Genomic DNA, 26,362 nt, shown 5'->3' with positions numbered 1-26,362 from the left:
AAAAATCAACAGGAAGTTTGCAATTCCCCTTTCAAAACAAAAGTTTTGTAAACACCGGTCACCTTTTTTCAAACATTATCTCCTCTGAGCGCGTTTGCCGTGTCGGCTTCAAACTAGCACAGGAGAGCGATTGAACCCTTCTGATTAAAAGTTGACCAAAGAGTTTTAATTACTGCTCCGGTTTGGATTTTATGTGCCGTCAAAGTCGGTCCCGTCCATCGCTGTTTGCAGCTTTAATTAAATATGTTCCTACCTTCAAGTCCTGTCCGGAATAGTCTGTTTGCATTCTGGGAGAACAAACCTTGCAGTAAGCTGCGAACCCCCCACCCCCCCCCGTTATGACAAAATGCGGAGAATAATTTCGCCACACCTAGTGGGTGTGTGTGACAATCATTGGTACTTTAACTTTTTAACTTTAACACTAGGGCTAATTTAGTGTTGCCAATCAACCTATCCCCAGGTGCATGTCTTTGGAGGTGGGAGGAAGCCGGAGTACCTAGAGGGAACCCACGCAGTCACGGGGAGAACATGCAAACTCCACACAGAAAAATCCAGAGCCCGGGATTGAACTCAGGACGACTCAGGACCTTCGTATTGTGAGGCACATGCACTAATCCCTGTTCCACCGTGCTGCCATATAGCACAAAATTGATTTGCAAAACAAAAATGAAACTAGAAATCTGGTCTGGAGTGAAAAGTGAATAGTCGCTCTAAGAACCCGATATGAATTCCCGCACCAGCTGAAGCTAATATTCAATTAGGAAGGATTAGTTGGGCGGGGGAAAAGTCCACATTCGAACGGGCTAAAGCCGATTCCACGGATGTACAAGATCCGACACAATGAGGAGATGCTAATGCGCCGTCAAATAATTGCACGGCCTTTTTTCGGTTTAAACCGCAGCACGCGAGATGCCGGCGAGCGGCAGGAGAATGGCTTCAAAGCGGACGTTTTTTCTTTTCTTTCTTTTTTTCCTCAAGCCTTCAACGGAAGGGCTACGAGATGAAAAGCCTTCGCCATTCTATCGTCTTGAGCCTTTAGGGAGTACTTGAGGAAGTCATAATGGGACTTATCCCTATTTGATGTATTCATAATGTATGAAAGCCCTCTGGTAGTGAGAGGCTGTTATAGTCCAGAGGGTGCTTTGCCTTCTCCTACGATAAAAAACGATATACATTACTAACCTTTTTACGTCTTCCTTCAACCTTTCTTTTCTTTTTGTTTCCTGTTTACACGGCCCATTACCACCAATCTGCATTTTGGGCTTCACCTCGAATTATCATTAAGAAGAGGCGGCGATTAACAGCCTACTGCAATCCAATCTGCTTTATGATCCACTCGCTGTTGTAGGAACCGTCAATTGAGTTCCTTGTTAGGGAGATCAATTATTGCGTCAGCGATTGCACACCTACGGAACATACCTTACCATTTATGTGATAGTACAACTTTATTCTCATATCTTCATTGCATTTAAAATGTTGTGGCTTCACAACATCGCTGATTTTCTAATGAATCAGAGGTGAGGCCAATAGGTCCATCGCCAGCTACAGGTCAACCAATTGGTATAGCCCTTAGTCACGAGTGTCTCAAAGGGCTGCACAAGCCACAACGACATCCTGGGCTCAGATCCCACATCAGGGCAAGTAAAAACTCAATCACCGAGGGTGTATTGGTCGATACAGACGAAAACGACACGACAGCCAGCGACACGGGAGAAAGCGAGGACGAATTCGGCGATCGCCTTCTAACCAACGATTGGTATGTGTTTGTTTGGCATTAAAGGAAACTAACAACTATGAACTAGGTTTACAGCATATGAAATATATTTGGCAACAACATGCACAGGCATTAAAGAAGAAAATCTACCGTATTTTCCGGACGATAAGACGCATCGGATTATAGGGCACACTGCCGATGAGCGGGTCTATTCAGGTCTATTTTCATACGGACTATAAGGCGCAAGAGGTCAGATTATTTAATTTTTTTCTAAATGCAAAACACTTCCTTGTGGTCTACATAACATGTGATGGTGGTTCTTTTGGTCAAAATATTGCATGGATGATGTTTTACAAATCATCGTCAAGCTTTCTGACAGTCGTTTCAGGATGCGCCGCTTTGTCGACGGTCTTACTTCCATCAATCCATCCATCTTCAACCGCTTATCCGGAATTGGGTCGCGAGGACAACAGCTCCAGCAGAGACCCCCAGACTTCCCTCTCCAGAGCAACATTAGCAACTTCTTCCTTTTAATCCCCCGCATCTGGTCCTTGGCCTGCCCCAGGGTCTCCTCCCAGTGGGACATGCAACGAGGACCTCCCTAGGGAGGCATCCGCACGAGATGCCCGAACCACCTAAACTGGCTCTTTTCCAAGCAGAGGAGCAGCGGCTCTACTCCGAGTCTCTCTCGGGCGACTGAACTTCTCACCCTATCTCTAAGGGAGATGCCAGCCACCCTTCTGAAGAAACTCATTTCGGCCGCTTGTCGCTTATCCGGAATTGGGTCGCGAGGACAACAGCTCCTGCAGAGACCCCCAGACTTCCCTCTCCAAAACAACATTAGCAACTTTTTCCTGGGGGATGCCGAAGCGTTCCCAGGCCAGAGAGAAGATTTAATCCCCCGCATCTGGTCCTTGGCCTACCCCAGGTTCTCCTCCCAGTGGGACATGCAACGAGGACCTCCCTAGGGAGGCATCCGCACGAGATGCCCGAACCACCTAAACTGGCTCTTTTCCAAGCAGAGGAGCAGCGGCTCTACTCCGAGACTCTCTCGGGCGACTGAACTTCTCACCCTATCTCTAAGGGAGATGCCAGCCACCCTTCTGAAGAAACTCATTTCGGCCGCTTGTCGCTTATCCGGAATTGGGTCGCGAGGACAACAGCTCCAGCAGAGACCCCCAGACTTCCCTCTCCAGAGCAACATTAGCAACTTCTTCCTGGGGGATCCCGATGCGTCCCCAGGTAAGAGAGAAGATTTAATCCCCCGCATCTGGTCCTTGGCCTGCCCCAGGCTCTCCTCCCAGTGGGACATGCAATGAGGACCTACCTAGGGAGGCATCCGCACGAGATGCCCGAACCACCTAAACTGGCTCTTTTCCAAGCAGAGGAGCAGCGGCTCTACTCCGAGTCTCTCTCGGGCGACTGAACTTCTCACCCTATCTCTAAGGGAGATGCCAGCCACCCTTCTGAAGAAACTCATTTCGGCCGCTTGTCGCTTATCCGGAATTGGGTCGCGAGGACAACAGCTCCAGCAGAGACCCCCAGACTTCCCTCTCCAGAGCAACATTAGCAACTTCTTCCTGGGGGATCCCGATGCGTCCCCAGGGCAGAGAGAAGATTTAATCCCCCGCATCTGGTCCGTGGCCTGCCCCAGGTTCTCCTCCCAGTGGGACATGCAATGAGGACCTACCTAGGGAGGCATCCGCAAGAGATGCCCGAACCACCTAAACTGGCTCTCTTCCAAACAAAGGAGCAGCGGCTCTACTCCGAGTCTCTCTCGGGTGACTGAACTTCTCACCCTATCTCTAAAAGAGATGCCAGCCACCCTTCTGAGGAAACTCATTTCGGCCGCTTGTATCCGCGATCTTATTCTTTCGGTCACGACCCACACTTCATGACCATAGGTGAGAGTAGGAATGTAGATAGGTCGGTAGACCGAGAGCTTTGCCTTCAGGCTTAGCTCTCGTTTCGTCACAACAGTGCGGCAGAGAGTCTGCAATACTGCCCCAGTTGCGCCGATTCTCCGGCTGATTTCCTTCTCCATCTTTCCCTCAGCCCTGCGATGATGTGGCGACTTGTCCAGGGTGTACCCCGTTTCCCCCCGAATGCAGCTGAGATAGGCTCCAGCACCCCCCGCGATCCCAAAAAAGACAAGCGGTAGAACATGGATGGATGGATCTTCCCCTCACTCGTGAACAAGACCCCGAGATACTTAAACCCCTCCACCTGGGACAGAGTCTCGTTCTCTACCTGGACTGTACAAACCATCGTTTTCCTGTTGAGAACCGACCGGAACTCTGTAATAACTAAAGTTTCTTGGGTGAATAATGTAAACTCACTACACTGGTATGTTTTAGCGCTTTCATGGCGAGTTTACTGACGGATATAAGCAGTGTTGGGTTAGTTACTGAAAACCAGTAACTAGTTACAGTTACTAGTTACTTTATTTCAAAAGTAACTCAGTTACTAACTCAGTTACTTAAACCAAAAAGTAATGCGTTACTGTGAAAAGTAACTATTTAGTTACTTATATATATATTTTTTAATTTTTTTAAGGCCCCATTTAATGCCCTTTTAGCCTTCATTTTAGTACTGTTATTGCACTGGAGAATAATACAATCTGTTGTTCAACTTGACATGCATTTGCATCACTGAACTCTGCTAAGCAATGTGCTCTACATACAACACACAAAGACAAAGATATGTTTTAAAGGGCCAATTTGTTTCAGACCAGAACAAATTGACAAAACTATTTTAAATAGCTGCAACTTAACATACATAAGTAACAAACAGCATAATAACAACATAGCTGTAAAACAAGAAAGGCACACACTACATACATAAAGCCTAACCAGGCGTTTTCTCAAGGAATTCTGAAATAAAATCATGTCTGAAGCCCAGAACACTCTACACATTTCCCCACTTAGTTTAGAGAAAAGGAAATATTAGCCTGGCCCACTAGTATCCCTCTTTAGGTTTGTGAACTTTATAGTCTAAACATTTAGAGTGATGTGATAATCAAACACTCTAAAAGTTTAAAATGAAAGAGTATATAAGAGAATTGACAGAGTGTGTGTACCTTCCCGTGTGAAGTGCCTCGTTAAAATCCAGCCGCTGTTGGAGGTGGAGGTGAGTGTGTCTCTTTACTAGCTTCGTCGAAGCATGTTGTTTTTGTCGCTGTTTCAGCATATTTGAAACTTACATTCAGCTAAAATGTTCTTTTCTTTGTGGTCGATAAAAGAAACGTACTGAAAATATCTCCATTTTAAGAAACTCGGCTTCGGGGTTCGCCATGACGTCTTGATAGTAGACACAGACACGCCCCCTCCCCCACACACACACTCACACACACACACGTACACACAAACAGCGCGCGGCGCGCCTCTTTTTCGTCGCCTCTTCAGCAGCGACACTCAGATCTTCTCAGTTTCTAGCCGATACTACATAAAAAATAACGCAAAATAACGCAGTAACGCATCATGTAGTAACGGTAACGGAGTTACTGAATATAAAAAATAACGCGTTAGATTACTAGTTACCGCCGATAGTAACGGCGTTACAGTAACGCGTTACTTTGTAACGCGTTAGTCCCAACACTGGATATAAGTAAGAACTTTATACTACTGTGTGCGCCTTATAATCCGAAAAATACGATACCTAAAAATTTTAGGTCTGTATTTGTTCATGAAATGTCTTTGTCTGTTTTATTCTACAAACCATCTGTTAACACAACTATAAGAAAACGGTACATTGTTAACATGTCAAACACAGGTAGTGAAAGAACAGGAATATATTAGCTCTGCTCCTTCCTGTTCCCTTTTAGAAGTGTTTAATTGTGCAAACACGTGCCGATACTTTAGGGTCAAACAGGAAATGGACTAAACCGTTACCTTTTCTAGTCCATCCTCCTTCAGGCTGATGATGTCCAGGTCGAAGTCGGTACGCAGACCAGTTGTCTTGTTGAAGGACAGCCTCCCAGTCAGTCCTTCCCAGTGGGACTGGAAAATAGTACACATCATGTACACATTTATATCCATACTCAATGAAAATATACTTCAGTAATGTAAACAGATTGTCTTAGTAAACCAGCTAACAGAGATGAAAGTGACACAAGACTTTTAATACAACATACTGTAGGCTGAACACGAGGACTGTGAATATTTGGGCGCCACATAAGTTGATTTAATTTGATTCCTGGGAGTAAAAGGTAAACGGGTCATACTTGTTTAGTGCTTTTCTACCTTCAAGGTACTCAAAGAGCTTTGACACTACTTCCACATTCACCCATTCACACACTGATGGCAAGGCCCTAACCACGACCCATCAGGAGCAAGGGTGAAGTGTCTTGCCAAGGACACAACGGACCTGACTAGGTTGGTAGAAGCTGGGGATCGAACCAGGGAACCCTCAGGTTCTCCCCACGTCGTAACATTTTAGAATTTAATCTCCATTCAAAATCAATGCTTTTTTTAAATAACATTGGCTGCAAGTTCTATGATTAACTACATTCCTGCATACAATAGATAAAGATAAGATATAGTTAAGATATTACCATGAATTGATTTACGTGGACTTAAACAAGTTGAAGAACTTATTGGGGTGTTACCATTTAGTGGTCGATTGTACGGAATATGTACTGTACTGTGCAATCTACTAATAAACGTTTCAATCAATCAATCAATCAATCAATCAATCAACAGCTCTGATCAATTACTATATTACTTAAAAGAAAACTGGTTTTGTTTAATAAAATGCTTCCCAAACATTTAATTAAATCAAATACAAATAAGGCAAGAAGAGAAGTATCCCACACTTCTCGTTTCAATTGGGGTCCCAGGGACAAACAACAAACAAACAACTTTTTCCACGTTCAAAAAAATTTCCAGGAATTCCAATTTTTTTTCCTATGGGGCAATTTTCCCAGTTGCACAATTCCCACATTTTTCAACATATTCAAACCATTCCAACATCAACACATTCCACTCATTCTGAAAACTCAAACAACTTTTTCCACGTTCAAAAAAATTTCCAGGAATTCCAATTTTTTTTCCTAACATTATTCCAATCTTTTTAGTGCGATGACTCCTTTCACATTTTTCAACCCATTTAATTTGTTCCACTGTCAAAACATTCCTCTTAGTCAGGAAAAAACAATTGTTGGTTTAAGAACTTGAAAGTTTCCAGGTTTTCCCTGAAAATCCGTAATACCATTTTTCAATTAAAAAAACCTTATTACTTCAACATTTCTTGCCCGATTTAAACAATTCCAACACCAACCAATTCAGCTCATTCAGGAAATGTATGCTTCTAATCATTTTCAAAAAGTTCCCCCTTTTCCCCAAATTTCCAGGAAGTTCCCATTGAAATGAATGGGACATTTTTCCCTGTTGCACAATTCCCACATTTTTCAACCTATTCAAACCATTCCAACATCAACACATACCACTCATTCTGAAAACTCAAACAACTTTTTCCACGTTCAAAAACATTTCCAGGAATTCCTATTTTTTTTCCTAACCTTATCTCAACCTTTTTAGTTTGATGACTCCTTTCACATTGTTCAACCCATTTCAACCGTTCCTCTTGGTCAGGAACAAAAAAATAATTGGTTTAAGAACTTGAAAGTTTCCAGGTTTTCACCGAAAATCCGTAATACCATTTTTCAATTAAAAAAAACATTATTACTTCAACATTTCTTGCCCGATTTAAACAATTCCAACACCAACCAATTCAGCTCATTCAGGACATTTATGCTTCTAACCATTTTCAAAAAATCACGCTTTTCCCCAAATTCCCAAATTTCCAGGAAGCTCCCATCGAAATGAATGGGACATTTTTCCAAGTTGCAAAATTCCTACATTTTTCAACCAATTCATACTATTCCAACATCAATACATTCCACTCATCCTAGACGTTCAAACTAACACTTTCCTAAGTTCCAAACCAAATTCCGGTTTTCCTGGAAATTCAAACTCTTCAACATTGAAACAATTCCAACATTCAAACTATTCTTACATTCATACTACATTCTGTCAGTTTTTCAGTTCAACTTCAGCATTGGAGCGTTCACACGCAATTCCTTCAGGAATTGTCTCATCTAGTTTATTATATTATTACCCACAGAGCTTAGCATTTTTCATTTCTGTTGACTTTAGTTTAGTATCAGATTTTTTCAATTTCCTGTAAAAACAGATTTAGTCCAACCAGACAAGGCCTCTCTCTCTCCTTTCCTCCACAGACCTCAGCGTCATGTTCCAAACACGCCAACGCTTCGGTCACATCCCAATCTGAAAATGACCTTCTGAACATGTCTGATGTCCCAGCGTAAATCAGTGTTTGTTTTACAACCCCGACGCCGCCGTGTTGTCCTCGGACGCACGGCGTTGTAAGGACAACAATGTAATAATATTTCATTGGCTTTCGTCTTGATCACCAGAGGCTGTTACGACGGCTTCCTGTTAGAGGACAGTAAAACTCCTCAGTGTTTTGGAAAAGGGGAGGTTTTGCAATGCCATGGGAAGGACAGACTGGAGGGTGTTCTGTAGACAAACGAGGAAGGATTTCTAATACAGGTTGTTGACTAACATCCTGCAACAGGATCAAAACAAAAGTACATAAACAAGCCAATTTAATCATTGGAATTCATCTCCAAAAGACTCCCCGGATTCCTCTTCATTACTGCCAGATGTCAAAGGCTGAGTACTTTTATTTAATTTTGGTTTTATTTAGTTGCATCAAACAGTGGTTACCTTCCTGTTAACATTGCCTCTACATCATACTTGCCAACCCTCACGGATTTTCCGGGAGACTCCCGAAATTCAGCGCCTCTCCCAAAAACCTCCCGGGACAAATTTTCTCCCGAAAATCTCCCGAAATTGGAAGCCACGCCCCCTCCAGCTCCATGCGGACCTGAGTGACGTGTCAACAGCCTGTATTCACGTCCGCTTTCCCACAATATAAACAGCGTGCCTGCCCAAACACGTTATAACTGTAGAATGATCGAGGGCGAGTTCTTGGTTTCTTATGTGGGTTTATTGTTAGGCAGTTTCATTAACGTCCTCCCAGTGCGGTAACAACACACAACAACAGCAGTCACTTTTTATTCTACCGTAAAGCAGTTCGTCTGCCGTAAACAGCAATGTTGTTGTAATATATTGAGTTGGAGGCAATAACCAGGCGAGGTGATGAAGTACGTCTCTTTACTGTAGACTTCAGAACAGACTCACACACTTGACGTCAGGTGCGCAACACCACATAAATCGTTGGCCAACCAAAAATTAACCCCAGTACGCTATAGCCAACATTCACCAGGAGATGGCAACAGACAAACATAGATCACTCTATTACATTCCTCCCCTTTTAGAAATGCAGAAGCTCAATTAAAAAACTGTACTTAAGCCACATTCTTTTTTCTTTTTTGTTTAGTACTGAACTCTTAACCCTCATTTGTAAACAATAACATGCTTATTATACAAACAGTATTTGTACACCTTTAACACAGATTTTTATACTGTCTTCAGAGATTCAGTTTTTTTGGTGGTACTCGAAACCTTTCTGGGTACCTGCGAAAGGGTGTTCAGCATGGTTAGAAAAATAGTGACAGAGAATAGAACAAGGATGGAAAATTCAACCCTTAACTCAACAATGAGTAGATGAGTGTTATGTGTGTGTATATGTGTAAATAAATGAACACTGAAATTCAAGTATTTCTTTTATATATATATATATATATATATATATATATATATATATATATATATATATATATATATATATATATATATATATATATATATATATATATATATATATATAATAAGATAAATATATATATAGCTAGAATTCACTGAAAGTCAAGTATTTCTTATATATATATATATATATATATATATATATATCGAAAAATATAATAAGCCACTAGGAACTGATTTTTAATGGTTTCAACCCTTCTGAAATTGTGATAATGTTCCCCTTTAAGTGCACCATGTAGTCGGAAGAATACAGTACTTAGCCCACAAACATTCTTGGAAATATCGTAAGTGGTGTAATTTTTGCGTATTTCCGTACTCTGAAAACAAAACCCTACTAGGCTGCGGACAAGGTTTTGGTTGAGGTTTCTCACAGTAACAACACCCCCCACTGATTATTGAGCCTCCATGATCTTAAGGTGCAAACAACAACAAGCTTTTCATCCGCCGTGACGGCTCACAATGCTGTCTCTCCACATCGATCAAGCTCCGACTGCTTGGCCGAGAAGGCGAGACGAGAGAGGAGACAAAAGCCTGATGACACCCGATCGACTTGTCACCTCCACGCCGCGTATTTGTGCGGCGCAGCGTAAATACAATCAGGATTGTGCAAAAAACACCTCTAAGACGGGTCTTGAGTGCATCGCCGAGGGCGGCTACTCTTTCTTCGGAGAAAATGGCCTCGCTTTTACCTTTTGCTTTTCTGTAGTTTGGAGGAGTAATGGAGAGGCTGACACCTCATCTGGACTTCACAACGGGAGCATAGAAATATAGGAGATCATCTTCTCTGATGGATACTAACTTCTGAGGGAAAGAGGGCAGTTGAGCGATTCTGACTCCTCATTTACTAAACCAAATGTCTTATTTCTGGCCTGTTTCGAGGCGTTACATCACGCTCCTCAGATGGGAGAGAGCCAAGCCTGATATTATAGTGTGACCTTAGGTTCAAACCTCAGTCATGTGACTGGACTGCATAGGGAGATGTAAGATGCTAAGGACTGGAGGACTTCAGACGGATTTCCAGAATTTCAACAGCCGGAATTATGATACCGATGCAGTAAAATATGCTAATAGTTAAAATACCCTATATTTCTCACTGTAAGGCGCACTTACAAACCCCGTTTCCATATGAGTTGGGAAATTGTGTTAGATGTAAATATAAACGGAATACAACGATTTTCAAATCATTTTCAACCCATATTCAGTTGAATATGCTACAAAGACAACATATTTGATGTTCAAAAATATTTATTTTTTTTGCAAATAATCATTAACTTTAGAATTTGATGGCAGCAACACGTGACAAAGAAGTTGTGAAAGGTGGCAATAAATACTGATAAAGTTGAGGAATGCTCATCAAACACTTATTTGGAACATCCCACAGGTGAGCAGGCTAATTGGGAACAGGTGGGTGCCATGATTGGGTATAAAAGTAGATTCCATGAAATGCTCAGTCATTCACAAACAAGGATGGGGCGAGGGTCACCACTTTGTCAACAAATGCGTGAGCAAATTGTTGAACAGTTTAAGAAAAACCTTTCTCAAGCAGCTATTGCAAGGAATTTAGGGATTTCACCATCTACGCTCCTTAATATCATCAAAAGGTTCAGAGAATGTGGAGAAATCACTGCACGTAAGCAGCTAAGCCCGTGACCTTCCATCCCTCAGGCTGTACTGCATCAACAAGTGACATCAGTGTGTAAAGGATATCACCACATGGGCTCAGGAACACTTCAGAGACCCACTGTCAGTAACTACAGTTGGTCGCTACATCTGTAAGTGCAAGTTAAAACTCTCCTATGCAAGGCGAAAACCGTTTATCAACAACACCCAGAAACGCCGTCGACTTCGCTGGGCCTGAGCTCATCTAAGATGGACTGATACAAAGTGGAAAAGTGTTCTGTGGTCTGATGAGTCCACATTTCAAATTGTTTTTGGAAACTGTGGACATCGTGACCAAAGAGGAAAAAAAACATCCGGATTGTTCTAGGCGCAAAGTGTAAAAGGCAGCATGTGTGATGGTATGGGGGTGTATTAGTGGCCAAGACATGGGTAACTTACACATCTGTGAAGGCGCCATTAATGCTGAAAGCTACATACAGGTTTTGGAGCAACATATGTTGCCATCCAAGCAACGTTACCATGGACGCCCCTGCTTATTTCAGCAAGACAATGCCAAGCCACGTGTTACATCAACGTGGCTTCATAGTAAAAGAGTGCGTGTACTAGACTGGCCTGCCTGTAGTCCAGACCTGTCTCCCATTGAAAATGTGTGGCGCATTATGAAGCCTAAAATAGCACAACGGAGACCCCCGGACTGTTGAACAACTTAAGCTGTACATCAAGCAAGAATGACTGCCCCCTAGCCAGGGATACGGTGAAGACCTCAACGGCGGAGCAGGCGGAAGACGGTAGATTTAAGAACAACCACAACGGCTGCGATGGCAGAAGAAGGCTGCAGCAGAAAAGGGTACCCAGTCAAGGATCTTTTGGTGACTGTCTGTGCACCAGTCTCTCCCCACGTTAAACAAAGTCACACACAGGCATCCTCCATAAAGGGATACACCCCTACCAGGAGGATTGTCATACTAATGAGTTCTAACCTCAACAAAAGTCCATATTTTAGTGAAGGTTTGTACACTTTAAACACAATACAAAGTGCTATACAGTACTGTATATCCAACAAACCTATCAATAAGTCATTAACAAGCTGAACTGTGCTGTATGTGCTCCTCTGTCAACATGCACACACACACACACACACAAGCCACTATGGTGCCCTCAGACACCATCAGAAATCACAAAAATCCTAACCCTAAATACTGTGTTTCTACAATAATAAATGTTTAAAAAGTAAAATCCACCCACAATAATATCAGCAAGGAGCTGAGAAGAAAGTAGGAGGGAGAGGTAGTGTCTTTTCCTCCCTGTGAAATAAGTCTGCTCTGGCACCGTATTCCAGAAAGGTCTCGTCTCATCACAATTAAAACTTGTTGTTGTTCGAAATCTGCTTGGTCAATTTCCTCCATACTTGTGCACAATTAATCTGTTCCTGGCAAGAGAACTTCAATTATGACCAATGTATGATCCTGTAACTACTTGGTATCGGATCGATACCTACATTTGTGGTATCATCCAAAACTAATGTAAAGTATCGAACAACAGAAGAATAAGTGATTATTATATTTTAACAGAAGTGTAGATAGAACATGTTGAAACGGAAAATAAGCAGATATTAACAGTAAATGAACAAGTGGATTAATACCGTATTTTTCGGAGTATAAGTCGCACCGGAGTATAAGTCGCACCGGCCGAAAATGCATAATAAATTAGGAAAAAAACATATATAAATCGCACTGGAGCCTGGCCAAACTATGAAAAAAACTGTGACTTATAGTCCGAAAAATACGGTAATCCATTTTTACAGCTTGTCCCTCATAATGTTGACAAAATAATAGAATGAGAAATGACACAATATGTTACTGCATACGTCAGCAGACTAATTAGGGGCCTTTGTTTTTTTACTTACAACTAAAAAACAAGTTGTCTAGTATGTTCACTATTTTATTTAAGGACTAAATTGCAATAATAAACATATGTTTAATCAACCCTAAGACTTTTTGTTAAAATAAAGCCAATAATGCCATAATTTTGTGGTCTCCTTTATTCCGAAAAATATCAGGATTAATTTTGGTGCAGGTACCAAAATATTGGTCTCGAGACAACACTATCCCCGAAAAAATTAGTTTGTGCTTAATAGTCGATGTCGTTGTTTGTGTTTTTCAGGTAGTTTTGATAACCGTCCCTACTTGAGTTACGAGCTACGAACAATGGGAGACCGGGCTTTCTGCTTCGCCCATCCCAGTCTGTGAAACGCTCTCCCTGACCACCTGAGGGCACCACAGACTGTGGATGCTTTTAAAAAGGCTTAAAAAAACTTTTTTTTTTACATATATGCATACTAGCTTTATCTATTTGGCTGTTCTACTTTTTATTTTTATTTATTTTGTATTATATTTTTATTTTTTTTAATACACTGTAGCACTTTGACGTTGTTTACTCAATGTAAGGTGCTTTTTACAATTAAAATCTATTATTATTATTATTATTATTATTGAGTCACCTGAATATCCCAATGGAAACGCGTCATTAGCTGGGCTTTATTTTGGAAAAGTGGCATTAGTGATGTTCAACTGTTGCAATTGTGTTTTAGAAACAAACAAATCCCTGCATCGTGTTGTCATATCAAGTTGCAAATATTAGCATCTCCACCCAGGCCTTCATCTGCCATTTTGCTATTTGTGTGTTCCCGATGCTTTTGTGTCACACTCTGAGGCACGCAGCTCAAGTTGTCTTTTCGGAAAAAAAAGGTTGCAACACGAGCATTCAGCAGATAAAATAACAACTAGAGGGAGTTTTACACCGCAGACAAGGACGCTGCTTTAATGTGCTTATCAAGGCTCGCTCGGCTTTGTTTGCAGATGTGATTGATTTATGTTTTTTGCTGGGTCATTTTTTTTCATTTCCATTTTCATTTGTTATTTATCTCCTTCATTGATGTGCATGTTTTGATCAATAGACAATTCAACTTTAGCAACTAAACACATATTTGCACACCTATGCTTGAGAAGGAACAGGATGAAGAAAATCTTATATTTCCTGCCCCCCTTCAACATAATAAGTAGTTCATGGATAGCCCAGATTCACAAGCATACAAACCAAATAAATGCATCCAAATATAATGAAAACAAACAAAAAACACAGACAAAAAAAAAAAAAAAACAAGTGCAAAACTTGATGAAGTACAAACCGAATCAAAAAAGTCATATATGTCATGACTAGGTCCTGGGTGTTTGCTTTTCCGGGATGCAACGGAAAGTTGGCTCGGGCGAGACGGGAATGTAAGTACATTTTTATTTAAACACTATAACTACACAAAAAAGGAAGTAAACAAAAGGCGCGCACAATGGCGGAGAACAAACTATGAAATCAAAAAGACTATAAACATGGAACAAAAACGTACTTTGGCATGGGACATGAAGCAGGATCTAAGAGGATGAAGAGTGTGTAGAGCATAATTGTGGGATGTCACCAGAAAGACAAACTGAAAACAATGAACTTAAATACTACAGACATGATTAACGAAAACAGGTGCGTGACTCAAAACGTGAAACAGGTGCGTGACGTGACAGGTGAAAACTAATGGTTGCTATGGTGACAAAACAAAAGTGCACAAAAGTGACCAAAACAAAAACATAATCACACAGACATGACAATATACACCTCACGGGATGATACAAAACGAATACAAAACCAGACCAAAAATAAGTAAATAATAAAAATACAGCAAATTTAAACACTTACGGCTGTTCATATGATCTTATTGTTCTGTCTTTATTAGAGATGTCCGATAATATCGGACTGACAATAAATGCTTTAAAATGTAATATCGGAAATTATCGGTATCGGTTTAAAAATTATCGGTATCGGTTTTAAAAAGTAAAATGTATGACTTTTTAAAACGCCGCTGTACGGAGTGGTACACGGACATAAGGAGTAGTACAGAGCGCCACTATACCTTCATAATATCTACGGCTTTTCACACACACAAGTGAATGCAACGCAAACTTGGTCAACAGCCATACAGGTCACACTGAGGGTGGCCGTATAAACAACTTTAACACTGTTACAAATATGCGCCACACCGTGAATCCACACCAAACAAGAATGACAAACACATTTCGGGAGAACGTCCGCACCGTAACACAACATAAACACAACAGAACAAATACCCAGAACCCCTTGCAGCACTAACTCGTCCGGGACGCTACAATATACACCCCCCGCTACCCCCAAGAACCCTGCCCCCCAACCCCGCCCACCTCTCTCAGGGAGAGCATGTCCCAAATTCCAAGCTGCTGTTTTGAGGCATGTTAAAAAAAAATAATGCACTTTGTGACTTCAATAATAAATATGGCAGTGCCATGTTGGCATTTTTTTCCATAACTTGAGTTGATTTATTTTGGAAAACCTTGTGACATTGTTTAATGCATCCAGCGGGGCATCACAACAAAATTAGGCATAATAATGTGTTAATTCTACGACTGTATATATCGGTATCGGTTGATATCGGAATCGGTAATTAAGAAATGAGAATATCGGATTATCGAATATCGGCAAAAAGCCATTATTGGACATCTCTAGTTTTTAGTATAAGTTTGCTAGTTTAAAGAAATGTAATGCCGAGCGCATATTACTATGTCAAGATAATGGCACTAGCATTTACTTCATTTAAGAATATTTTTCAACATATTGAGCAAAAAGGTCTCATATTTTTTTTATTCTACCAAGAAAAGTGCACTTGTTATTAGTGAGAAAATACATATTGTCATAGCGGAGTTTTCGCAGCTTACTGCGAGGTTTGTTCTCCCGGGATGCAAACGGACTACTCTGGACAAGGCTTGCAGGTAGGAACATATTTATTTTCTCAATTAATCCTACACATCACAAAGACCGGAACCAAACAAAAGAAAAGCATGCCATTCACACGAGAAGCTAACGGACAAAAAACAAGTCAGTGTTCAAAAACAAGAAAAAAAAAAAAAAAAAATTATGGTTTTTTTTTTTTAACTAAGCAAAATTATCTGCCAATAGAACAAGAAAATTTGGCTTGTCAAGACTTTCCAAAACAAGTAAACTTAGCTAACCTCAATGAACCCAAAATACCTTAAAATAAGTATATTCTCACTAATAACAAGTGTACTACTATATGAGTACGTTATTTCTATTTTTTCATTGAAAATAAATCAGCAAAGTTTGTTTTCATGCTTGAAATAAGAAATGATTACTTTAAAAAAGTAGTTTTATACTTGTGAGTGTTGATGACACAGCTTTGCAACACTTGATATTCTAGTTTCAAGCATGTTTTACTCAATATAGGTCATCAAATCTCAGCAACAAGCTGTAATATCTTACTGAGATCATTTAGGACCAAAACCCTTAAAACAAGTAAAACACTCTAACATAAAATCTGCTTAGTGAGAAGAATGATCTTTTCAGACAGAAAACAAGCAAATATCACCCTTATTTGACATATTTAGTCTTACTTAGATTTCAGTTGTTTGCAGTGTAGAAGCTAAACACTTAAGATGGACTATGGCATGGAACAAACAAGACTTACTGTGGCATGAAACAACTAACACTTATATGGACACGGCATGAATCGAACAACCAGCATAAACTTGGAATCGGACATGAAAAGGAGCAGCATGAACTATGGAATCGCACGAAACGAGTGATGACGCCAGGACGACTGACTGGCAAAGACAGGCTTCAATAATGGTCTCTTGATTAGAGCAAGTGCGTGTCCCGAACACATGAGGCAGGTGAAACTAATAAGTCGCCATTAAGGCTGCGAATCTTTGGGTGTCCCACGATTCGATTCAATATCAATTTTTTTTTGGCAATTCAACACGATTCTCGATTCAAAAACGATTTTTTTTCCCGATTCAAAAGGATTCTCTATTCATTGAATACAAATTATTTCAGCAGGATCTACCCCAGTCTGCTGACATGCAAGCAGAGTAGTACATTTGTGTAAAAAGCTTTTATAATTGTAAAGGACAATGTTTTATCAACTGATTGCAATAATGTAAATTTGTTTTAACTATTAAATGAACCAAAAATATGACTTATTTTATCTTTGTGAAAATATTGGACACAGTGTGTTGTCAAGCTATTATAGCACTATTGTTCATTTATTTTTATTTTTATAAATGTCTAATGATAATGTCAATGAGGGATTTTTACTCACTGCTATGTTGAAATTGTAACTACCGTATTTTTCGGAGTATAAGTCGCACCGGAGTATAAGTCGCACCTGCCGAAAATGCATAATAAATTAGGAAAAAAACATATATAAGTCGCACTATGAAAAAAACTGCGACTTATAGTCAGAAAAATACGGTAATATTGATACTGTTGTTGATAATATTCATTTTTGTTTCCCTACTTTTGTTTTGTTCTGTGTGGTGTTTGTGTCTCCTCTCAATTGCTCTGTTTATTGCAGTTCTGAGTGTTGCTAGGTCGGGTTTGGTTTTGGAATTGGATTGCATTGTTATGGTATTGCTTTGTATTATTTTGTTGGATTGATTAATTCAAAAAAATATAAAAATACAAAAAAAATTACAAAATTAAAAATTAAAAAATTTAAAAAAAAACAACATTTTTTTTACAAATGAGAATCGATTCTGAATCGCACAAGGTGAGAATCGCGATTCGAATTTGAATCGATTTTTTTCCCACACCCCTAGTCGCCATGGTAACTAAAACAAACAAGGGTGCACAAAAACAGGAACTATGGAGTCTAAAACTAACAGAACATAACAAAAACATGATCCGGACCACGGATCATGACACTTTTTTTTAAGGTATTTTTGGGTTCAATGATGTTAGCTCATTTTACTTGTTTTTGAAAGTCTTGACAAAGCCAAATGTTCTTGTTCTATTGGCAGATAATTTTGCTTAATTCAAATAAAATACCCCTCATTTTTCTATTTTTTTTTTCTTGTTTTTGAACACTGACTTTTTGCAGTGTAATAGATAAATATTGGCATCCACCCACTCCTAATATGAGTAACACACACACACACACACACACACACACACACACACACACACACACACACACACACACACACACACACACACACACACACACACACACACACACACATACATACGGCGGACTGGCTTGAGATGTGGCCGTTACCTCTTTGATGAAACTCATGAAGCGCCCGCCGAACCGCCAGGGTTTGTGGCGGTGGCACTGCAGCGAGTTGACGGTCATCTGCGGGGCGTGTTGGTAGGAGACGGACACGATGTGGACGGCGTCGTAGGTCAGCGCCGCATCTGTCTGGAATAAGGGGTGAACATTGTGTCAACTAATGTCTGACAAAAAGCACACGGTGGCACATCAAAGATCCTCTAAATGACAGGAGTCTTCTGCTGCTAGGGGATCTGCAGACATGCTTGTCAAAGATCTAACATCACTCAGTCGTTTTTAGAAATCTACTGCAAAAACGCGAGTCGAAATCCTGCATATGACAGGTGCACGCTGCTGTTAAAAAGCCCACTGTTTAATAGTTTGTGTGTATGCTTCACTGATGATTTGGTGAGCGCCGTTTTGTCCTACTAATTTCAGCGGCCCTTGAACTCACCATTGTGTGGACTGTGACGCAGCGGTTTGTTGACATGTGCAACTTTCTCCGACGCTGCCACAGAAAGACGTGTTTTCATGCCGCTCCTTCTTTGTCTCATTTTGTCCACCAAACGTTTTATACTGTGCGTGGATGCACAAAGGTGAGCTTTCCAGGAGTTACCTCATAATGTTTACCAATGTTGTAAAAATGTGTAGTATGAATATTACATTTCAACGAAGATTTGTGTCAGCCTGCGGCACAAATAAATTTCGATAGTAGGCTAATATAGCTAATTAGCCCATTACATCATGTGTTGCCATCATTATAACACTTATATAAGTATTTTAATTTTTTGCGGCTCCGGATCGATTACTTCTTTGGATTTGTGGTCCAATATGGCTCTTTCAACATTTTGGGTTGCCGACCCCTGACCTACAACAATCATGCCAAGTCAAAGATCCTCCATGGGATAGGAGCGCTCTGCCGTTTGGAGCAATGTACTGCATTTGTCCTATTAATTTCAGCGGCCCTTGAACTCACCGTTGCGTGGACTGTGACGCAGCGGTTTGTTGACATGTGCAACTTTCTCCGACGCTGCCACAGAAAGACGTGTTTTCATGCCGCTCCTTCTTTGTCTCATTTTGTCCACCAAACGTTTTATACTGTGCGTGGATGCACAAAGGCGAGCTTTGTTGACATTGTTGACTTGTTATGGGGTGTTAATCAGGCATATTTGGTCACTGCATGACCGCAAGCTAATCCATGCTAACATGCTACCACTACATATTGCATCATTATGCCTCGTTTGTAGCTATATTTGAGCTCATCTAATGTCCTTTACTTATCTACTTTGTGTATTTAGTTTGTTTTTTTCATATTTCATGACACATTGTATGTAATATTGGCTACATTTCTGATAGTTGTCTGTGTGCCATGTTGTTCCAGACCACAGCAAACGTTACCCAGCTTGTAAAGATTGTAATAAATCCATTAGAAGAAGACAGCCTGATGTGTCCTTTAACTTGGACACACACATCGATACCTTTGGCCATTCTAAGACAGTGCCGTTTTGTCCTATTAATTTCAGCCGCCCTTGAACTCACCGTTGTGCGGACTGTGACGCAGCGGTTTGTTGACATGTGCAACTTCCTCCGACGCTGCCACATAAAGACGTGTTTTCATGCCGCTCCTTCTTTGTCTCATTTTGTCCACCAAACGTTTTATACTGTGCGTGGATGCACAAAGGTGAGCTTTCCAGGAGTTACCTCATAATGTTTACCAATGTTGTAAAAATGTGCAGTATGAATATTAAATTTCAACGAAGATTTGTGTCAGACTGCGGCACATAGTAATTTTGATAGTAGGCTAATATAGCTAATTAGCCCATTACATCATGTGTTGCCATCATTATAACACTTATATAAGTATTTTAATTTTGTGCGGCTCCGGATCGATTACTTTTTTGGATTTGTGGTCCAATATGGCTCTTTCAACATTTTGGGTTGCCGGCCCCTGACCTACAACAATCATGCCAAGTCAAAGATCCTCCATGGGATAGGAGCGCTCTGCCGTTTGGAGCAATGTACTGCATTTGTCCTATTAATTTCAGCGGCCCTTGAACTCACCGTTGTGTGGACTGTGACGCAGCGGTTTGTTTACATGTGCAACTTTCTCCGACGCTGCCACAGAAAGACGTGTTTTCATGCCGCTCCTTCTTTGTCTCATTTTGTCCACCAAACGTTTTATACTGTGCGTGGATGCACAAAGGCGAGCTTTGTTGATGTTATTGACTTGTTATGGGGTGCTAATCAGGCATATTTGGTCACTGCATGCTAACATGCTACTTAGGCTAGTTGCATGTACATATTGCATCATTATGCATCGTTTGTAGCTATATTTGAGCTAATTTAATATCCTTTACTTATCCACTCTGTGTTTTTAGTTTGTTTTTCCATGTTTCATGACACATTATCTGTATGAAATATTGGCTACATTTCTGAATATACTGCCAAAAATATTGTCAACAATCCTCTCGACGACAGGAATGATTTGCTGTTTTTTAGAATCTACCGCAAACGTGCATGTTGGAGATGAACTATATGACTGGTGCATCCAGCAGTTTTTAACTGTTTCAGCTCTTTTCTCACAAACTAATGTTTTTACGTAAGTATGCATACCTCAGGAACCAATTAAATACAATGTGGGGTTCTCCAAGGCTCAATTTTAGGTCCCATTCTTGTTTATCTTCATATGCTATCTCTTGGGGACGTCATTACCAGACACAACATCAGTTGCCATAGTTACGATGACCATGCACAGTTGTACATTGCTTTGTCTCTATACTTATATAACATTTTACACATAGATCCTGAAGGCCAGAAAAAGAACACACTTTTACAAAATCACAAGATTTCAAATGAACACAAGCCATTAAAAATATGGTCCTAAATGTTTTACTCTGATCTGACTTTGCCCCACATATCAAATATAGATTGTTATCATTTTTAAGAACATAGCCAGAGTCCACCCCTCTCTCTCAGGCCAACATGAAGGTACTAATGCCTGTTTTTATTTCCTGTCATTTAGACCATATGTAATGCTCTCTGGTCTCCCTGAGGGTGGGAGCACATTACACCAGTTTTAAAGTCACCACAATGGCTCCCCTTCCACTTCAGGGTCGGTTTTTAAGTTCCTTTATCCATCCATCCATCCATTTTTTTACCGCTTATCCCTCTAGGGGTTAGGCAGGGTTTCAGTTCTATTATTAGTTTTTAAATGTTTTAATGGCCTTGCGTCTTCTTATCTATCTGAGCTGCTTTTACCGCATCAACCCTCGCAGATCCTGAAGTCCTCTGGCACCGGCTTTTTATCTTTACCAAATACCAGAACAAAGACATATGGTGAGGCGGCATTTAGCCAATATAGTCCACACCTGTGGAACAGCTTGCCAGAGAGCGTTGACATTTAAAAAAAAAAAAAGTTTAAAAACACACCTTTTTAATAATTTATTTATTGCTATAATTACTACTATTATTATGTCTCTATTATGTTTTTTATTCATTTATTATCTATATTCTATTTTTAAATATATTTAAAACAAAATGTTTTATACTATTTTTTTTAGATGGCTGATTTTTTTTGTTATTTTCCAGTGTGGACGCCTCAAAAATGGCATTTTTCTCAATCCTCAGTGTGATGTCATGTGTTGTTATTGTCAGTATTAGTGATGTGTACGTGTGTGCATTTTCTTTGCTTCTTTTATTTTTAATTTATTCATGTTTTTTGGTGAAAAGCCCTTTGTGTTGCCACGTGCCTGTGCATGAAAAGTCAATCACACTGCAAAAAGTCAGTGTTCAAAAACAAGAAAAAAAAAATACAAAAATGAGGGGTATTTTATTTGAACTAAGCTTATTTATCTGCCAATAGAACAAGAAAATGTGGCTTGTCAAGACTTTCCCAAACAAGTCAAATTAGCTAACCTCAATGAACCCAAAAATACCTTAAAATAAGTAAATTCTCACTAATAACAAGTGCACTTTTCTTGGTAGACAAAAAACTAGACCTTTTTGCTCAATATGTTGAAAAAATATTTTTAAATTAATTAAATGCTAGTACCATTATCTTAAAATAATGATAATATAATAATGATTTTTTTTTTTCATGCTTGAAGTAAAAAATTATTACTTTAAAAAAGTAGTTTTATACTTGTGAGTGTTGATGACACAGCTTTGCAACACTTGATATTCTAGTTTCAAGCATGTTTTACTCAATATAGGTCATCACATCTCAGCAACAAGCTGTAATATCTTACTGAGATCATTTAGGACCAAAACCCTTAAAACAAGTAAAACACTCTAACATAAAATCTGCTTAGTGAGAAAAATTATCTTATCAGACAGAAAATAAGAAAATATCACCCTTATTTGAGATATTTAATCTTACTTAGATTTCAGTTTTTGCAGTGCAATCAATCAATCAATCAATGTTTACTTATATAGCCCTAAATCACGAGTGTCTCAAAGGGCTGCAAAAGCCACTACCACATCCTCGGCTCAGATCCCAAAATGTTGTATAAATAAAGTTTGATTGATCAATCGATATGAATCTGGTGGTAACAGTTTTCGATATGACATGAGTCATCTGCTGTTTTTAGGAATTAGTGCAAAAAAGTAATATATTTCATATGACAGGAAATCTGTTTTTAAGGACCTACTACAAAAATGCAAAGTCAAAGATTATCCGTGCTACATAATCTTGCTGCTGTTTTTAATGGCCTAGAACAGGGGTCGGTATGAGACATGCAATTATAAACAAAATACACAGAGGACATAAGTAAAATAAATTAAATGAGCTCAAATATACCTACAAACGAGGCATAATGATGCAATATGTATTTTTTTTATTTTTTTAAAAAGGTTTTTAAATTTTTTAATTTTTTTTAATTTTTTTTAATTTTTTTAATTTTTTAAAACAATTTAAAACAATTTAAAACAATTTAAAACAATTTAAAACAATTTAAAACAATTTAAAACAATTTTAAAAAATTTAATTTTTTTTAAACAATTTTAACAATTAACATTTTTTTTTTAGGGTTAGGGTTAGGGTTAGGGTTTAGGTTAGGGTTAGGGTTAGGTTTAGGGTTAGGGTTAAGATTAAGGTTAGGGTTAGGGTTAGGGTTAAGGTTTGGGTTAGGGTTAGGGTTAGGGTTAGGGTTAGGGTTAAGGTTAGGGTTAGGGTTAGGGTTAGGGTAAAAAAAAATTTTTAAAAGTTAAAAAAAAGTTAAAAAAAAGTTAAAAAAAAGTTAAAAAAAAGTTAAAAAAAAGTTAAAAAAGAGTTAAAAAAAAGTTTAAAAAAAAGTTTTAAAAAAGTTTTAAAAAAGTTTAAAAAAAGTTAAAACAATTTTAAAATATTTAAAATTTTAAAAAAAATGTTTTTTTTTTTTTAATTTTTTAAAAAAATGTCCAAAAATTTTTTTTTTTAAATTAAAAAAAATTTAAATTTTGTAAATGTTTTAAAAAAATTAAAGAAATTAATTTTTTTTTTTAAAGTTTTAGAAAAATTTAAAAAATTTAAAAAATTTAAAATAATTTAAAAAAATTAAAAAAAATTTAAAAAAAATTACATTTTTTAAAAAAACTTTTTAAAAAATTAATAAATTTAAAAAAAATTAAAACATTTTTTTTTTAAATTAAAAAAAAATTAAAGAAATTAAGAAAAATTTAAAAAAAATTGAAAGAATTTACAAAAATTAAAAAAAATTTAAAAAAAATTTAAAAAAATAAAAACATTTAAAACATTTTACAAAAACTAAAAAAAAATCTATCTTCTTCTGCTTATTAAAAAAAGTTTAAAAAATTAAAAAAATTAAAACAATTAAAAATATTAAAATACAAATTTTTAAGTTAAAACATGATTTTCAAAGTAAAAAATGATTTTCAAGGTAAAAAAAAAATTTTCAAGGTAAATTTTTTTTTTCTAAGTTAAAAATGATTTTCAAGGTTAACAAATGATTTTTAAGGTAAAAAAAAATGTTCAAGGTAAAATTTTCTTTTCAAGGTTAAAAATGATTTTCAAGGTAAAAAAATGATTTTCAAGGTAAAAAAAAATTTTCAAGGTAAAATTTTTATTTCAAGGTAAAAAATGATTTTTAAGGTAAAAAAAAATTTTCAAGGTAAAGTTTTTTTTTCAAGGTTGAAAATAATTTTCAAGGTAAACAAATGATTTTCAAGGTAAAAAAAAAATTTCAAGGTAATTTTTTTTTTTCAAGGTTAAAAATGATTTTCAAGGTAAACAAATGATTTTCAAGGTAAAATTGTTTTTTCAAAGTAAAATTTTTTTTTAAGGTTAAAAATGATTTTCAAGGTAAACAAATAATTTTCAAGGTAAAAAAATTTTTCAAGGTAACATTTTTTTTTTCAAGGTAAACATTGTTTTCAAGGTAAAAAAAATGATTTTCAAGGTAAAAAAAAAATTTCAAGGTAACATTTTCTTTTCAAGGTTAAAAATGATTTTCAAGGTAAAAACATTTTTTCAAAGTAAAAATTTTTTTTCAAGGCATGATAGCATTGATTAGCTTGCAGTCATGCAGTGACCAAATATGCCTGATTAGCATTCCATAACAAGTGAATAATATCAACAAAGCTCACCTTTGTGCATTCATGCACAGTATAAAACGTTTGGTGGACAACATGAGACAGAGAAGGAGCGGCATAAAACACGTATTTCTGTGGCAGTGTCGGAGAAAGTCATATATGTAAACAAACTGTTGAGTCACGGTGCACACAACGGTGAGTTCAAGGGCCGCTGAAACTAGTAGGACAAAACAGCGCTCGCCAAATAGTCTCATCAGTGAAGCATAAACACAAACATATTAAACTGTGGGCTTTTTAACAATTACGAAGGTTTGTGTCGTGTCTGTCCTTCTACAGAAACCATATTGCAACAAAAAATATATTTTTCACCCCATTTTCTTTCCATTTCCATACATTTTTGAAAAAGCTCTATGGAGCCACCAGGAGCCGCATGTCGCTCTAGAGCCGCGGGTTGCTGACCCCCGGCCTAGAACAAAAAGGCAAAGTCAAAAAAATCCTCAAAAAGAGCATGAATGCTTTGTGTTTTTTAAAGAATATATTAACAAAATATCTTCAGTATGACAGTGAATTTAGCCTTTTTTTTAGGAACGTGCTTTCTCTTCCCATCTTTTAAGCAGAATATGTGGGCCGGATTGATGATTTTACCCGTGAGTCGCCAGTTAAAATATTATTGTTCATCTCATATTACGCAGACATTTCAATGTTGATACGGCACGGCTGCGTGTGTTTCTTGAATGATAAGCTTGTGTCTGAAGTTGGTTTGGGTGATAGAAAAACAGAAAAAAATAGAGTTTTAGATGTCTTTTGATTTGAAAACCCAACATTGGTTTCAAAAGTACCGTGAAAAAGTGTTTATGAATGATAAAGTCAGGCAGTGTTCAGCATTTTAATGATTGATAAAGCAGAAAAGGTATTAATTTTTATGGAGCATGTAGCCGTTTTAGAACGCTCCCCATTAGGTTGTGTATGTTTATTTTATTACTAAAGGGTCAAAGCATTTTTTATCTTACGGAGATATTATTTAAAAATGCCCCTGAAGGTTAAATATTAATTTTTCTTTGTGTTTGCCAATTGAAAATAGTCATGTTTTAATTGTGGTTGTTAAATTCTGCAAAGACAAACCTCCAAAACACTTTAGTGGAGTCTCTTCAACAGCTGAAGAGATTTGACTCAACACGCTACCAAATGTAGTCCTGCATGTCACGCCTACATCTGTTCCTAAGTGATAACTCCTGGCAGGATGACACAAATTGGGCAAATTCCTGGCACCATCAGTGCCTCTCTGCCAGTTGTGTGGGGGACCAGACACCACCCGTCTTTTATTCTCAAAATAGGTGTTAGCTCATTATTTTTATTTGAATATATACATACATACATACATATATACACACACACATACACACATGTCCACTGTATATACATATATATACATATATTTATATATATATAAATATATATATATATATATATATATATATATATATATATATATATATATATATATATATATATATATATATATATATATATATATATATATATATATATATATATGAGCATGTTTGGCAGCACATTACTGTAAATTTTACAATTATGTAAATATTATAT

The 26,362-nt window shown here is 38.0% G+C and overlaps 1 protein-coding gene across 1 annotated transcript in view; it reads right to left on the bottom strand.

The window, feature by feature from the left end:
- The window catches only part of grik3 (glutamate ionotropic receptor kainate type subunit 3), a 319,970-nt gene that overhangs the window by 76,001 nt on the left and 217,607 nt on the right, over positions 1 to 26,362 (bottom strand). Inside the window, exons 7-8 of the mRNA XM_061958806.2 lie at positions 18,233 to 18,376; positions 5,605 to 5,712 (exon numbers count right to left, since the gene is read on the bottom strand). Of these exons, the coding sequence (XP_061814790.1) occupies positions 5,605 to 5,712; positions 18,233 to 18,376 (252 nt within the window). The remainder of the gene's footprint in view (positions 1 to 5,604; positions 5,713 to 18,232; positions 18,377 to 26,362) is intronic.

Source organism: Nerophis lumbriciformis, linkage group LG04, assembly GCF_033978685.3.
Source record: "Nerophis lumbriciformis linkage group LG04, RoL_Nlum_v2.1, whole genome shotgun sequence".
Classification (NCBI taxonomy): Eukaryota; Metazoa; Chordata; class Actinopteri; order Syngnathiformes; family Syngnathidae; genus Nerophis; species Nerophis lumbriciformis.
The sequence above is the reverse complement of the archived record's forward strand: the minus strand, read 5'-3'. Positions and strand labels throughout refer to the sequence as shown.